The 17,443-nt window shown below is 34.4% G+C and overlaps 1 protein-coding gene across 1 annotated transcript in view; it reads left to right on the top strand.

The window, feature by feature from the left end:
• Positions 1 to 17,443, top strand: part of Vwc2l (von Willebrand factor C domain containing 2 like) — a 153,124-nt gene that overhangs the window by 14,817 nt on the left and 120,864 nt on the right. Inside the window, exon 2 of the mRNA XM_052193592.1 lies at positions 8,882 to 9,011. Within this exon, the coding sequence (XP_052049552.1) occupies positions 8,882 to 9,011 (130 nt within the window). The remainder of the gene's footprint in view (positions 1 to 8,881; positions 9,012 to 17,443) is intronic.

Here is a 17,443-nt window from a genome sequence, read left to right as displayed (position 1 = left end):
CCGTTCTGTTTTTGCCGAATACTGCTTTACTGAGTCTTTCCAGAACCAGGGGCCACTCCTCCTTTCTTCTTGTACCTCATTTGATGTGTGGATTATGTTTTGGGTATTCCAGTTTTCTAGGTTAATATCCACTTATTAGTGAGTGCATACCATGATTCACCTTTTGAGTCTGGGTTACCTCACTTAGTATGATGTTCTCTAGCTCCATCCATTTGTGTAAGAATTTCATGAATTCATTGTTTCTAATGGCTGAATAGTACTCCATTGTGTAGATATACCACATTTTTTGCATCCACTCTACCTGTTTTTCATGTACTGCATTATTCTCTTGGAGTCTTGACTCAACCCACAGAGAAAAATCAAGCTGTGTTAAAGGGGACTGACTCCTGCAAACTGTTCCCTGACTTTTACATGTGCTCTGTGGCACATGTTCTACACAAAACACACAAAAGGAGACAAATAAATGAAATAAAATAGAAGCTTTCTTAAAAGAGTATATATGTATCAGTCCCTTCTTAAAAGAATAAGAAAGCCCATACTGAAGAAAATTAATCTGTTGAAGGTTAAAACCAGAGTGTGATGGCAGAATCTCCTCCCGATGTCCTCAGTCTACACCACCAAACAACCAGACAGCACAAACAATAGACACACAAGTTTACAAAATTGCAACCAATGCATGGAAGTTTGACAAAAGAATTCTAAGTCATTATTTTGTTAATTAAAATATACTTGACTTTCATTGCCCAAAAGCCATCCCAATATATTTTCTCAGAACAGGATAAACTATGAATTAAGTGTGGGGGAAAAATGAGCTATAAAATTGAGAGGGAAATTGTTTCGCCTTACCATTGGAACCATGATATATTTCAGTATTAACAATTATAAAACACTTAATATAATTAACTTTTAATTACCTATCTTCATTGCACATCCACATACAATTTTATTGCCAAATTGAATAGGAAGAAAATAACTCAACTTTGAGAAAATCTTAGCCTAGAGAAAACTGAGACAGCTGCAAAGAGTTCTTAGAAAGTGGTCCCTCCTTTCCCAGTGCTACAGGTATGGTTGTCCCAGTTCTTTTAAAGGCTCTAGCTCACTGGCTGTGTTATTAGACCCTCTCTTTCCTTCCAATGATTTCTGTAAAGTGGTGCTGGTGATTTCTGTTTCGTATACATTTCGTTGAGAGTATAGAATTCTCATGGCCTCATATTCTCCAAAAACTACATTGGATTTTGTTTTAATGCTCCAATCAGTGACCGTTCATCAACTGATATGAACAATCTGTCCTTTCCAGTGGTGTCAGGAACATTTTGAGTTTATACGACTGTGTACTTTTTCCTTGTTGCATAGATGTGTGTGTCTTGTGCAGAGACATCCAGGCTCCAATAAACATCCTCAGTCCCACAGTCACAGCATGGTCCTGTACCACATCTAGCTTTGCAGCAGCTTGTGGGTAGGAATATGCAGCTGCTGCTTCTCTAGAGTATTTCACAGGTGTCGGTGTGACACTTCACAAATCTTTACTGTGACCTTTCTCTATATTTTCAGATTCTAATCTGAAAATCTTAGTAGCAACTAAAAGGAGGGGAAAAAAACTCCCTGACATTTTGATAAGATTGCTTTGCCTATTCAAAGAATACACCTTCTTCTGACACTGAAGTATACATTTGGTTATACTTTATCTTTGTTTTTCTGGAACCTAGTCACATTTCAGAAAAACTACATTTTGGTCATGGGATTTCTCAAAAATTCTCTGGTTGTACAAATCATTCCATTATCAGAATACAAGGTATCAAATCACAGTGCAAAATGTCATTGTGGTTGATCTGTTATTCTTTCTTGTTAAAAATAAGAACACTGAACTGGAGGAAGGAGCTGGGAAAGGAGCTGGGAGGATTGAGGAGGGGTGAGTGTAAATATGATCATTAGAAACAATGAATTCATGAAATTCTTAGGCAAATGGATGGAGCTAGAGAACATCATACTAAGTGAGGTAACCCAGACTCAAAAGGTGAATCATGGTATGCACTCACTAATAAGTGGATATTAACCTAGAAAACTGGAATACCCAAAACATAATCCACACATCAAATGAGGTACAAGAAGAAAGGAGGAGTGGCCCCTGGTTCTGGAAAGACTCAGTGAAACAGTATTCGGCAAAACCAGAACGGGGAAGTGGGAAGGGGTGGGTGGGAGGACAGGGGAAGAGAAGGGGGCTTATGGGACTTTCGGGGAGTGGGGGGCTAGAAAAGGGGAAATCATTTGAAATGTAAATAAATTATATTGAATAAAAAAAATTTAAAAAAATTCTCAAAAACTACAAAATATTTTAAAACATGCCAAAAATGTTTACTGTTTTTTGAAGGAAAACCTTTCAAGGAAACAATATACATTTAAAACAATGTTACCATAAAATTAAAATGCAGAACTTTTTCAAAACAAAGAAACACCTTTGTTTTTATTAACAACTTTAAGTTTGGCATTTTATCTGCTTTCTGATCTTTTTTTTTTATTTTTGTATTTTCTTTGAGCTTGGGTAAAATAAAAATTACAGTTAGTTTTGTCATTAAAACACCAGTAATTATTCTGATAAAATCATCACTATATACCTGTACGAATCTTTTTTGTTATCGTTGTTCTTTTAAGACAGAGTTTCTCTGTGTAAACCCGGATGTCTGGGAACTCTATGAACCAAGCTGACCTCAGACTCAGAGCCCTGCCTGCCTCCATCTCTCAAGTGCTGGGATTAATGATGTGTGAAGCCACCACTGGGCCTGAATAAATCCTCACTTCTGGGCAGCCATTCATTGAAAGAATAGAGGGATTGCTTCTAGTGTATAGCTTTATATACTTTACCTTATATATAACACAAATTGATAACTATTTGTAAAAAAAAAAAAACATAATTTTTTGAATTTGTAGTTTCTTAAATTATAGTTTATTAGATATCTGGCTTATTATAAGACATGAGCAAGAAACTTTTTACAATTATTTTTATAAAATTATTTCAATTTTAACAAAGCTGTTTGGATAGGCACATTGACAATAATACCTCTTAATATATTTTCAAATCATGAAAATATATTAAGAAAATATATTTTCTTAGAATATATATTTTTATATATTAGAATATATAGAATATATATATAGATATATATAGAATATATAGATATATAAGAATATATAGAATATTCCTTCAGAAAAAAACAGAACCATTGCTACTTAACTCATTATTTAAATGATAGCTGCATATATATTTGCTGTTGGACATACGGGGAGAGGGAAAGACATATATAGATTAGAGACAGATATCAATTGATAGATATGGATAGATTGTTTTGTATATAAAGATATAGCTATAGAGATCCAGATATGTATAAATGTTCATAAAGGAAATATAAACATATAAGCATAAATAGGTATATATAGAGAGATGGATGACTTAGAGATATATAAGCATAAATACATATTACTATGTAGATATAGACATGCAATTTGTACCGGGTTTTCTATTTGCTTCAGCATTAGTAATATTACTAAGGAAGTTCCAGTTGTATCTCCATGATTGGATGAGTTGCAGCCTCAAGGTTCCAAAAACACTGCCGTGAAGATGTCAGACCCCTGGAGGGTCATATCAGCTCATTGGATCAGGAATACAGAGGAGAATATTAATCAGATGCCATGGGTTATCGTTCACATGATTGTGAGTTTTGGTTGAACCCCATCAGGTCTGCTGATTACTTGGGAACATCCGCAGCATGCAAATCAGCACCCTCAGGAATGGCAGTGGATGCTAAATACTCCTGTGCTTTGTAATTTGATGTATATTTTAATGAAGTGAACAGTGAATTTCCTGACAGGCATCAGCAAATTTGGAGTAGAGCCTTCCAAGTTTCTCATCCAGTTTGGAAGTAATGAGACTTATTTCATAAAGTGATAAAATTTATGCCATAAATTATCTCCAAAAGAATGCTTCATGAAACAATGACTTATTGGTTGGGATTAGATTTTAAAAATAATAATAATAATAATAATAATAATGGTTGTTCGAATGGATTGCTTGGTTAAAAGATGCTGAGCCCCTCGATAACTTTTGCTCATGATCAAAGAAATGAAGCAACCCCAAATCACAGAGCTTGATATTACTTGGTTTGAAAATCATTGATTTAGATATTACAGCAAAACTTGACCTCTAGAATATATCCCATCCTTGTGTCCACCCATCAGCTTCCAACAGTCTTTTCAGAAAACTTTCTAGTAATCAAGTTTTGTCTCTTAAAATACTCAGGGAATGGTTTTTACTTGGAGGGGGGAGTATTTTGTTCTTTCTTTTAATAATAACAATTTTTAAAATATGGGTATGTTTCAAACCTGAATTTTTGCTTTAAAAAATGTATTTTACAATATACTATAAAATCACTGTGATTAATAAGTACCATTCATCTTGGCACACATTATAGATAGGATTAGCTTTTTCTCAGGCATTATAGTATTTCCTCTGCATATACTTGGGCCTTAAATTTAGTTAGCGCAGTGTTTTCTAGTGCAATAAAAGCCTACGATTACCTACCGCTCGATGAGCTGGCTGATGCAGCCCTTATATACTGAGTTACCTGTGATCGGCACCATGAACATTACAAATTTAAAATTACCTTCACAGAGTGAGTTTATGTTCACTGCCATAATATTTGGAGCCCAAATAGTTATTTCACTACTCGGATTCAGGGATCTGTTCCCTCAAAACTATGCTTTATAAAAGTTAAATAAAACACAAACATGCCATTGAGTCAAAATCCTTTCCACACATGATGAGCACAGATACACTGCTAGAAAAGGAAACACAGATTCTGCGTCAAATCTGCAAACTTGTAGATTTTGTTAAATATTCATTGTCATTCTAAGACATCTTCTAGGTGCTGAGGATTTGGAACTGAATAATATATTATAAGCAGCTTAAATCTGAAGGCAATAGGCAAGAACAAAAAAAAAATTCAGAAGCCAATGAAATAAGTTCTTGAACTTTAGTTGCTTTTTGTACAGGCAGCATGGGTGACAGAAAAATCAAAGTGAGGGTGCCCATGTGCTTCTGCTAACTTTCAGATGGGAATCTGTGTGACAAGTCTTATTGACAGTGGTCATTTCTTCCTAGATGTAACCCTCATAACTCCCAATGACTCAATTGTCATATAGACCTCATATCTAGACTATCCTCGGGTCTAAAGAGTGTTTCTCAAGTGTTCAGAATGCAAAAACAAATGCCCATTTTTATAAACACACGGACAATCTAACCAACCAATGTGCAAAAAGCATATTCTTGGAATCTTACCCTGATTCTCAGAGATAACAATGTTAGCGCCTACATTCTCATAAAGAAAATAGTTGACAATTTTCTAAAATTATTTTGTTATTCCAGTAATTTATATTTCTGGTTCCTGAGCTGCTTTTCCTATCTAAAAATGTCATGGAGTATTCACAACACTGTTTCCAAGATTCCAGTCTCTTTGTCCTGTTCACCAAACATCCTCAGATCATGATCACTTTGAAGTTCAGTTTCAGCTTCAAGGTCTTCAGGAGCTAACTGTTTTAAGTTAACACGTGTATCTCCCCATGTTTCCCGTTCTGCTACTAAGGGAGAAAATGTACATTCTAGTCACCTAAGCTGATACTTAAATCACTGATTGCTTTATCAATCATATTCATTGAATATACACACATATCTGAGTTCAGGATCCAGAGATGTTTGTGATCTAGGGCCAACAGGGACAGCATTTGTCACAGATGTATTTGTTGACAGTGGAAATTACAGATTAATTGTATATAGTCCCTGCTTACAATCCCACATTAATTATTCAAAACCACTGTTGGAGATATAACAGATTTACAAGGTGCACATAGAATTTATACCATGTAATATGTGCATTAGCAAATAAATGTAATCTATAATCATAATTGCAAATATATTTTATGAGAATCTAAATGTATTGAATATTATATTGATTTTTTTAAACCTTGCTAAGAAGTAAAGCAGTCTGTGATTTCTTTTAAAGAAGAAATAAAATTTTAGGCTGGTGTGGTTTCATCATCTGCCTTCCCAAATATCTAGCTGACAATAACTCCACAGCTTATTTTTTAAAATATAGAAAAGTAGTAAGAATATTTTCTCATCTTCTTATTTAAGCATTCCCTGTTCCTCTAAAGATGGCTTTATTCCCTAATCTTTAGTTTTATAGGAACAATTTTAGGTAATCTGTAGTTTCCGTGTTGAAGGATCCAATAAAAGAAATTTTGTAACCAGCTCAGTACTAAAGATGGGACTCATCGGAAATACCAAAACCTGTAGCTCTCACACTGTATGGTGGGGGGATTTTAAAATCTGAAGTATCAAACTAGCACAGTGGCTCCTCATCCCAACTCACCTCTGTTTAAAAAGTATCTTTTCAAAAATGTAAAGGCAGGCCAAGGCCATGGAAAAGTCCTATTGAGGAAGAGAATGGGGATGTGGTCAGAGCCAGTAAGACTCGGCGGGGCTGGTTAGGTCGGCAGGGGCCTCACTAGGAAGTCAGTGCATTGAACTTGACTGATGCTGACAAAAAGAAGTTTAATATTTGAAGAAATAAAGGTTGGTGGCAGGGGGCATGCACACAGGACTCCTCAAACTGGAGCACAGTCTGAAAGTTGGGTAAGTCAAGGCAGGTTAGAGGATAGACATATTGGGCCGGGGCACATGATGTACCAGCCACACTGAGACTGGGGGATGGATACCATGGGAGAATGACCAAATAAAGTTTAAAAGAAAGATAACTTGAAAGAACAAATTAATAAAATAAAGAGAGGAAATACCATAATCACAAGGATTTAAGGACAGATTCTAGAATAAAAAAATAAATAATCCAGGCTCAAAGATGAACCGAAGGCACTAAAAATTAAGAAGATAGTTTTCCTAGTTTGTTTTATGACTCAAAACCCATCCCCAGTATTCTTTTATCCCTATGCCCTGTAGTGTCCACTCTTCCTAAGAGTACTTCTTGGGATTGCAAGATGCATATATATCCACCATTTATTGGTTTCAGACTTTCTTTGTTAACTTCCCTCCAGGGCATGACCAAGTAGAAGTCCACACTCCAAAACTTGAAGATGACACATCTCCCCAAATACAAGCCATATGACAAGATAAACGTCCTTCCCACACTTCATAATTTCATTGTTAAAGTTCCATGAGAATTTTTATGTACTAACTGCAAATGTAAATTTCTCAACAAGAAGTACATATCCTCTGTAAGCCAATTTCTCCCAATGTCAGTGATTACTCCTCTGGACCAGGTGTATATAGACAAATATGAAAACCATGAATATCAGCTACTCAGATAAGGACACAATGAATGGTACTTCTTGCTGAAAAAAAAATGAGGTTGGAATTTGATCACATTCCTACCTCCAAATCTGTATCCTGTGCTTATCCATAGGACCTGGAAAAACTGTTGAATGTCTGCCAACCTCTTCAGTCATCTATAAAAGGAGGATTAAATAAATTTTCCCTTATTTGAGATAAGAAAAAAAGGAAATTGATAATATGTAACTTTTTGATATAGTAATAACTAATAAAATTCAAAAGCATGACAAAGCATGGGGTACTGCAACATATTATTCTACGCTGCTAAAACATAACTGGCACAGTTTTACCTTCAATAAGCTAGTGTATCATGCTAAGACATAGCAATATTTTACTGTAGCTTCTAAAAACTAATATAGGAACTAAGGCAATTACTGTTGGGCTATTGTTCTTCAAGTACAAAATGGAGATAAAATTAATGTTTACAATAATCAATTCATTGTTTTCTATCCCACACAAACTACTTGAAATGGGATAATTATTCAAATTACCTGATTCTGGAAAACAAAAAACAAAAAACAAAAACCTGGAACAGAACAGAATTTTGGACAGTAACCACTGAGTATGGAAAGAGGGTTTCATTTAATCAGTTTTTTAAGTGTAAAAATTGTGCGTCATGCTTCAGGCAGAAGTTCCTAAGAGTAAATAGTTGATTGGGAAAGTGTGGGCAGTGTGTAGTTTGTTAGAGTTTCATCTTCTCATTCTAGGAGATTAAACCTAGGATTCATGGCGAGGTAGTGCAGGAATCTATATAGGATGAAAGGGTCACTGATATTTTCTAGACAAGAAACTGAAAGTCCATTCACTTATGGTTGGTAAGTATTATCTTAATTATTTTTCCATTTCCATGTTAGAGTCTTTGACTCTTGCTTAAATTGTGGCTTTTTAGGTCAATTGATTTTTAGCTCACTTCTCAAAGCAAGCAGGCAAGGTATAAGGCACTCAGAAATTATGTCATGAGGCTGGATCTGGATGTTTGGATCCCAGCTAAAATTTTCTGTAACATTCATACTGACAAAAAGACATTTGACCTTAAATTGCCTTGAACAAGCATTCACAGGAAAGATTAGGATATGTACTTAGTATTTCCTCATTTCCTAGCAATCCAACTTCCTTAGGAAGCAGAAACGACCAATCACAGAAATGATTTCTTATGTTCTACTACTGTCTTGTTCTGCAGAGGAAGGTAAAGCAGTAAGTGCTCTGGAAACCAAATGACCAAGAGGCAGGTTTGGTGTCCAGACACTTCTCTGCAGAGTAGAAAGAGTGCTGCAGAACAACTCTTTATTTACAGAAGCCTGGACTGTGCTTTACAATTTATCTTGGCTTGGATATACAGGTTTCCTTTCTTTGGGGGCAGAATGATCATACACATGGTAAATGGAGTTAAAGTTGATATAAACACTACTGTCTTGTCTTCTGACAGCATATGAATGTGCAAGCATTAAGTTATAGGAGAAAAGGGGCTAATTTGAGATTTGTTCCTAGCCCTCTCCATGTGAATGGTGTCGCTGTGAGCCCAGCAATGAAGTTCACTGTGTTGTAGCAGACTGCGCAGTTCCTGAGTGTGTCAACCCAATCTATGAACCAGAGCAATGTTGTCCTGTCTGCAAAAATGGTAAGAATGCCCTGTATTAGCTTTCAAGAAGGGGTCAGGACAAGATACCAGTATTTTACACTTGCACACCATTCAGTGCAAGAGCCCTCTAAGATCTGCCTCTGGCTTTTCAATATGGGTGTAGCTGGCATATAAGATTGTCTGAAGCCTAAAAGTAAAAATGTACTAGGCACGGGTGAATTGAGTAGCTTTTCATCTGGGGAATTAGAACTCTCATATGCTGGCTTTGTTGTGTCCCTTATAATTTATTGGTGACTTATAAAGAGACTATTGGAGAGAACACACTTCTGTATTTTTGCAGTGTCTGCATTTCTCTGTATTTTTGGAGACTGTAAAGCAGTTTTCTGAATTTCACGGTGTATAGCACATCCTAAGACAAAGAACAGAGCAAATGCCAGGCATTTTGGTTTGGACATAAATAAGATTTTAAATTTAAAATTGTCCAAATGATATAAGTTCAATTATTAAGTGTACCTAAATTCAAACAAGAAAAACCAAAGCTGGTAAGTGTGTTGGGGGTGGGGGGAGTCTAGATTTTCATAGTAGAAGATCCCTGTCCTCACAGAAATTGCTCTAGATGTGGAGGTGGCTTGTATATAACATTATGGGTTCATTTTTCTCCTTGTGAAATAGAATAGTCAAGAAAAATTACAGTGTCTTAGTTATCTGAAAACATCATAGTGCTCTAGAGAATAATCTGAAAGGCAGTGACCTTCAGGACATTCTATCAGCAAAGATCACACAATCTTACTCTTTCTAGAGGTCATGTTCTGCCAAACATATTTTGCTACCTAACAATCCACAAATGCCCCCTTGTGCTTGGGGTAGTTCTATCCCTTGTCATTGCTCTAATGCTGCATTGCTGCAGTAAAGTGACTATCTCCTAGTAATTAGGATGTGTGTGTGTGTGTGTGTGTGTGTGTGTGTGTGAATGTGTGTATGTAAATTTCTGTTAACTCACCTAGCAGTCTTTTCCTTAACAGGTGAATAATTAGTTTAAAAAAATCAAGTTATTTAAAGGCACAACAAAAGAGAATCCCATTATATTAAATGTCATTTTTGTGGTTTGGATTCTTCCCAAAATACTAATAATGACCCTATCCAATGTTTTCCCAGGCATAGGCCTTCCTCTTTCTGATCATATAAATCCATTATGTTGATACTAAATTGCTCATTTTATTTCTCTTTTTCTTCTTCTCTAATTGACTTATGTGACATGACCACCTACCTCTGACTCAGGAGCTGGAAATAAATACCCCACCAAAGTTCTGACATGCCTTGTATGTGCAAAGATACATGATTTAAAACTTCATATTTCTGAAAATGTTTAAAGAAGCTGGAAAAGATACAAGAAAGAACAGTAAGATGATTTAATGGTTGAAAAATAGGACCTGGGAGGATAGACTGAAGGAGTTAGCATAATTTGTCCAGAAGAGAAGGCTCAGGGGAAAAGTAACTGTCACAAAGTATATGAATGGTTAGTCTAAAGTAGAGAAGGACTTGTTATTTTTCATTTTCTCTGAGACTAAAAAGAAGGAAAGCTCAGATACCAAATCAATCTTCAAAAATGGGACTGACAAGTCTTTAACTGAAGAAAAAAAATGTTGCTTGGAAGTAACCATCTAAACAGGTCCTTGAGAATATTTCTTCTTCCCTGGGTGGCACTTGTGGACTTTCCCCTGCTTTTAGAGTAAATAAGGTTTGAAAACTGTGTTTATACACACTCAGCATCACTCAGAGTTAGAGACTCTAATTTATGTATTTAGGAGGCAATCTTAATGCATACATCCAGTAAATCACCTGAAATACCCAACACAATGCCTATACCACATCTAGACTGCATGTCTAATCAAATGATAAAATAGCTACTTCAAACTAGTCAGATTTAATATGTCACTACTGAAGATTAACTTGCGCTTATCATATTCTAGAAATTTGTATTTGAATAACCCCTCTTTGCACATGTGTTAGTGGATGAACTTTAACTGAGTCACTTAGTCACATAACTAATGAGTCCATACTAAGTTTACTAGTTCAGGTTTTTGGCTGTTGTGCCCATGACACAGGGACCATTTCTGCTGTTGCTCATGTGGCGCAGCATGCAAGCATCATTTCTGGTTCACCTTGCTACTTCCAAACAAACTTAACCTCTTCTAAAAATAATAATGGATACTAATCTGTATTTAAATAAGAAGGAAGACTAATACTTGCTATAACATAGTATTAAAATACTTGTTTTATCACTACATGTCATTAATTTGACAGCTGTTTTCAATACATAAAGTATGGTCAATGTCAAAGGACTTTGATCAAAAGGACTTTGAGAGCCCATAAGACCAATATTTTATTAATGAGCAGACTGAGCTCACGCTTTATTTGCAAATTTTCTAAGCACAGTTAAGAAAATAGAAGCAGATGCTACATATGTAGAAGAGCTGGGGGGGGGGATAAATACCATGCTAGACTATTAAGTAGGAGTGTTTGGAAGATTCCAGCACATTGTAAGCCAATCTCATTGCATTAGAAGATAAATTTGTCCATTATAGTGAAAACTATTATATAAAATCATGCCTCCTATCTTCTTGGATTAAAGTAAAAGCACAAGTTAAAAATATGTCCTATGGATTTCAGGTACAGGCAACAGATTCTAATTTACACATAGTCTTTTAGCATTTTGCACATTTTCATAAATCTTTATAGATGTTGATGATTTTGGCAGACAAATATTTTTTGGTTTGCATAAATGCTGATTGTCTTGGCTGTCAAATCATTCCCATTTTGCATAACAAGATTGATTTTTCTAGCTTTCTGGATTAGAACTAAAGCAAGATGCATTAAAGATAGAAACTAAGCATTTTAAATGATAGAATCTATCATATCTAACCTGAAATTTTAGTATCAACTAATATAAAATCCTTACTTTGCAATTATTTGTGAGCAAACAAACTAAGGAAACAACAATATATCAGTTTCTTGAGAAAAAACTTACCAACCATAACAATTATTTCGGAACGGAGTATTACTAATGTTATAAAACAAGATATTCTGTTCCCTAGACAAACAATCATACCCTTTCTTTTTTTCTCAATGTAATTTGTAAATATCAATTTGGGAGCATGAAACTTCCAGAACTTTTCTCTAATTGTGCTAAAAATGAAGGAGAATTTTAAATTTCTTCATCTTGATGATTATCTCAAGCAGAATGTCTAGTGATTCTGAATAATACAAGCAAGCCAGAGAAAGATTTCATTCTTATTCAGTTTAGTTCAGCACTAAGAAAAACTCTCAGTGTAATCAGAGTAAGAAAACATGAGAGAAAGATGTGAATGGCAAAGCCGTGTATGTATCCTAACTGTATTAGAGGAAAGATCAGAACAACCTTTTACTTAGTGTTCAGGCACATGAATCCTGGTTTTAGTAACACTTTTAAATAGTTGTTTCTCTTTCCTCTGCACACCTGCAAGAGCTGGTAACCCAAATACCCTCTTTTTAAAAAAGCGACATTTTCAAACTCTGTTGTTCCTTTTCATAATGTTGTATTACTTTGACTTATCTTTTGCCACATGCCTTTCCATGCTAATTAATGAGCATTCTTTACAGGGTAGTTGCCTATTTGTTCTAATAATATGGAAAACTTACAATTAGTATAGTATTTAATAAAGGAAATGTTTCAGTTTAGGATATAATATAAATATTATAATATTTATAAAGCAATCATAATATATAGTCAGTTACCTAGAATGTATATATTTTAAATGTGAATTAACATTCATTTCAACTTCTTGTTCTTTATCCTTCATGCACCTTTGGAGTTTTGCATGAATCCTCATGCTTTTGTTTTAAATCCTTACAAACCATGCATATAGATGCCAAACATATGACCTTGTAAATAAAATATATTGGCAATTATTAAATATTTGATCACTAAAGCACCAAAATGGCTAAGCTCATTTGTGCAGACTTTCTATTTTCTTTTCTTTTTATTTTTTAAAGATTTATACATTTTTTATATGTGAGTACACTGTAGCTGTCTTCAGACACACCAGAAGAGGACATCAGATCTCATTATGGATGGTTGTGAGTCACCATGTGGTTGCTGGGATTTGAACACAGGACCTGCGGAAGAACAGTCAATGCTCTTAACCACTGAACCATCACTCCAGCCCCTATATTTTCACTAGAATATAGTCCGTTGTTACTTCTGCCTCTAAAGGACAAGTTAACTCATGAAAAACTAGGAGAGACAGGCTCCTCCCCCAGTCTTCTATACACACCAAGGGAGTAATTCCATCTTTCTTCTAACTAAACTGAAGTTGACACAAACCCTATTCAAATATTTAACTCCACACTCCTTATTTTTTTTATAGTTTTATGGTCATGAAAGTAAGGAAGGTAGTAGGCTAGTCAGCAAGGCAAACAGAAAGGTCAAGTGTATCAGGGTGGCAAGTTATATATAAACTGGAGATAAAAACACCTTTATAGCATCAAAGAGCTGCCACAGGTTCACCGTGAATGAGTTCTAGCCCTAATACATGCACAGAGGTCCATGAAATGAATAAGAAAGAAATAAAAACCAATTCTATGATGTGAGACATGCATTCACAAATATAGTTTTCTCAGAAGAAAATCCTTTCTGAGAAATGAAAAAAAATAGATTTAATAAAAGGAACCAAAAATTATCTGGACATCATACCAATTTTGTATTGACAATATTTTAATAATGGAAACAGTTCTTATTCACAATGATCTTCAGAAACCAGTTGAGAAAATGCCAGGCAACTTTTAAGAAAGCATTTTTCATGAAAATTTTTATGTCACTTGAAGTTGATTATTGTATGATGTGTTCTTTCATCCCATATTTATATATAGAATTTTCACTACATCTCAAGAGTGAGAAGTCAACATGAAATATTATTTTCAGTATAGTAATTAAATATATCACAGCCCCCTTAAAAACACACTACTGACATATCCTTGTAAAACAATAAAATACTACAATATATGTTATACCTGTTGTTTCTCATGTGATATATTTAATACATTTGAAATGATTTACACATACTAAGCATATATCAAATTTTATGGGAATAGAAACACAATTAATTGTACAGTAGACTGGTTATGATGAGAGCTAGGGAAATGGTTCTATTGGTCAAGTTCTTTCCTTACAAGCCTGAGGATCTGTGTTTGGATGTGCAGTACCCAGGGGAAAACTGAGTACAGCCCTAGGACCTGAAACCCAGGCATTAAGAAGGTGAGGACAAGCAGATCCCTCGAGCTGGACAGCAGGACTAACTAAATTGGTAAATTTCAGCTCCAGTAGAAGATCTGATCTCAAAGAATTTGATGAAGAGTGAAGACACATGATGTACAATTCTGATTTTTATACATACACACATGCAAAAATGCCCTCAGAGAGAGAGGGGGGAAAGGGGGGGAAGGAAGGCAGATAGAAGAAGGGACCCCAGAAGAAGAAGGAAGAGGGATAATAGGTTTAATGATTCAATAGTTACTCGTAGGGAAAAGAGCTAATATTTCTAATGCAGTAAACACACACTGATCATTAAAAAAAATAAAACAGAATTATATTATATAGGACACAAATATAATGATGTTCTAAAATATAAATAATGCTCATCCTCACCTCATTATTAATCTGATTTGAGTCTAAATAAATACTTTTATTATTTCTATGCATCATGTTCTAGAAAAATGGACACCAACTTTAAAGCTGTGATTAAATCTTGACCAGCCTGGGAAACAGCACAAGTGATATGGGTGGGGGGAGGAGGCTTTGATGCTCATTTCATGAGCCTTCTTATTTAGTCAATGTTTTATGTACTTATTGTACTTTCATATTTTAAAATTTTCATCAAAGATTTAAGAAGGTAGTTTAAATACCATTAAGCTCTTTCAGAGAAGATGCAAAAAAGAGGTGTCTCTTTTTGTAAAGGACATATCCTTGTAAAACAATATCCTTGATATTGATCAAAGAAAACCAAAGATTTCAAACTAAAAGTAAAAGCAACTATATTTATAGTTATGACTAAAAATTCTAAAATAAAAATACAATATTAAATTTATGTTTAATATCTTTAATGTAAAGATTTTAATGGAGAATATATATATATAAGCAGTGGTGTGAAGTAACATTCCTCCTCAATGAATGCTATCCCATTTCTACAAAAATACATAATAATATTAAAGGTATTGAATAAAGGTAATGAATCTCACATAATATCAGGCCATGTTTTAATTATGCCTTAATTTTTATTTAGTTTCATAAAATTTGTTTGTCCTCAGAGATTGTCAGAAAGGTGTTTTATAGTTTATTAGTAAACAAACTAGCGTCAGGGTTTAAAATTACTCATTCTTCCTAAGTAGGATTTGTGATAGGTTTGGCAATTGTTGACATTATTACTAGATTTAAGAAAAGGTTTATCTTATCATTTCTATGTAAAGTTAAGGACATAATATAAAAGCCAGCAAAGCTATTGACAACCCCATTAAGTAGAACATTCTTTGAGATCTACCTCTGAGGAACCAGAGGAGAATTATGAATTTAAAGCCAGCCTGAAATAGACAGAAAAGCACTGTTTCTACATTTCTTCAGTCCCATCACCACCACCAAAAAAAGGTATAAAGCATCTTTATGAAATAAACAGTTGTTTGCTTTATTTATTTTTATTTATTTATTTTTGGTATGGTAATATACATCGACCTCATCTGAAAAGAACAGATAGGTTTGGTAGGTGAAAACTAATGACCCTCCCCCATAAAAATTGCCTATAAGAGAACATCAATGTTACTTAACATTTTAGATAGATAATAGACAGATAGATGGTGCCAGCTAAATGCTGCTGCTGAAGATGAAAGACAGATAGGTAGATGATAAAAGACAGATAGATGGTAAGTAGTTGGGTAGATAGATAGGAGATAGCAGATAGGAGATAGTGGATAGATAGTACATACATAGTAGAATGAGGGACATAAAGATAGGTAATAGAGGGATGAGAGACAGAGAGAACAGGGAGGTAGGGATTTGCAGATAAATGAGAGAGGGTCACACAGGATATAAAGAGATAACACCATCAGAAAAAGGAGGACATAGAAAAACAAAGGTAACAGGTAAAACTCTTCTCATATACAAATGATTTAATTATATACTAGGAAACATACAAAATGTGTTGGAACAACTGGATAGTTGGATAATTTTAAATTTATATCCTCTAATTCAGTATATATTTGGCAGATTATATATTTCACCAGATTAAATATAACTCTATTTTTATATGTTCCACACGTATGTGTGTGTGTGTGTATGTGTGTAGTATTCATCCTCTATACATGTGTCTAAGATTGATGCTATTCTCTACAGATCTTTATTCATTGAGGAAAGGTCTCTCAATCAAGCTCAGAGTTCAAAGATATATCTAGCCTCTCTGGATAGCTTGATCTGGGGATTCCCTGTCTCCACCTTCCACCATCTGGAATCACAGACACTTGCCTTACTTATCCAATATTTTAGTGGGTTTCTGAGAACAAAAATTAGTCTTAATATCACAAAAAGTTCTTGCTTATAAAAAGGTCCAATGTCTCTATATTTAAAATTGGCAAGGAATTCAAAACATGTTTCATGGAAAATAACACAAAAACTGTCCTATTAATATAGGACTTGTCCAAGTACACTTACAAGAAAGAAGATGAATTTTTTTAAATTTATTTAAGTTTTCCCTGTACTTTAAAGCCAAGAATTTGATAATCTACTACGCTGAGTGAAACAGGCTTTCTTCCACATTGTTGATATATGTTTAAACTGTTGTAACTCTGTAGAAGATAATATATAAATACAAAATTCAAGCACATAGACATTCTGCCTAAGGAATCCCACATCCATGAGGTCAAAAATAAACAATATTGTTCACACTTAGAGTTTCTGACTAATGAGAAATTTTCATAAACTTTTATAAATATAGACCTAAATTTTATTTTTTAAAACCAATAGATATATGACTACATTTAAGATCAAAGGAGTGAATAATAAACCAATGACTGTTTTAGGATAAAATTTTAGTCACGATAGTTTATTGAGTGCTATAAAATACAAGAAAACAGGGTCAACAAAATGGCTCATCTAGCACAAATACTTCATGCCAAGCTTACAAACCTGAGTTTAATCCTTGAGAACCATATTGTGGAGGGAAAGAAGAACTGACTCTAGCAAGTTTTCCTCTGACTCCACACACATACCATGGTGAATACACATACACATGCACATATAACACACACACACACACACACACCCCAAATAAATAAATAAATAAATAAATAGTAATTAAAATATAACTAGTGGGTCATGATGAGAAAAAATTATATTCCTCATTCTCTTATAATAAAGAAAAAGAAATAGTATATTTTCTATGTTATATAAT

The sequence above is a fragment of the Apodemus sylvaticus genome, chromosome 9 (assembly GCF_947179515.1).
Source record: "Apodemus sylvaticus chromosome 9, mApoSyl1.1, whole genome shotgun sequence".
Lineage (NCBI taxonomy): Eukaryota > Metazoa > Chordata > Mammalia > Rodentia > Muridae > Apodemus > Apodemus sylvaticus.
This window is presented reverse-complemented; position numbering and strand designations above follow the sequence as displayed.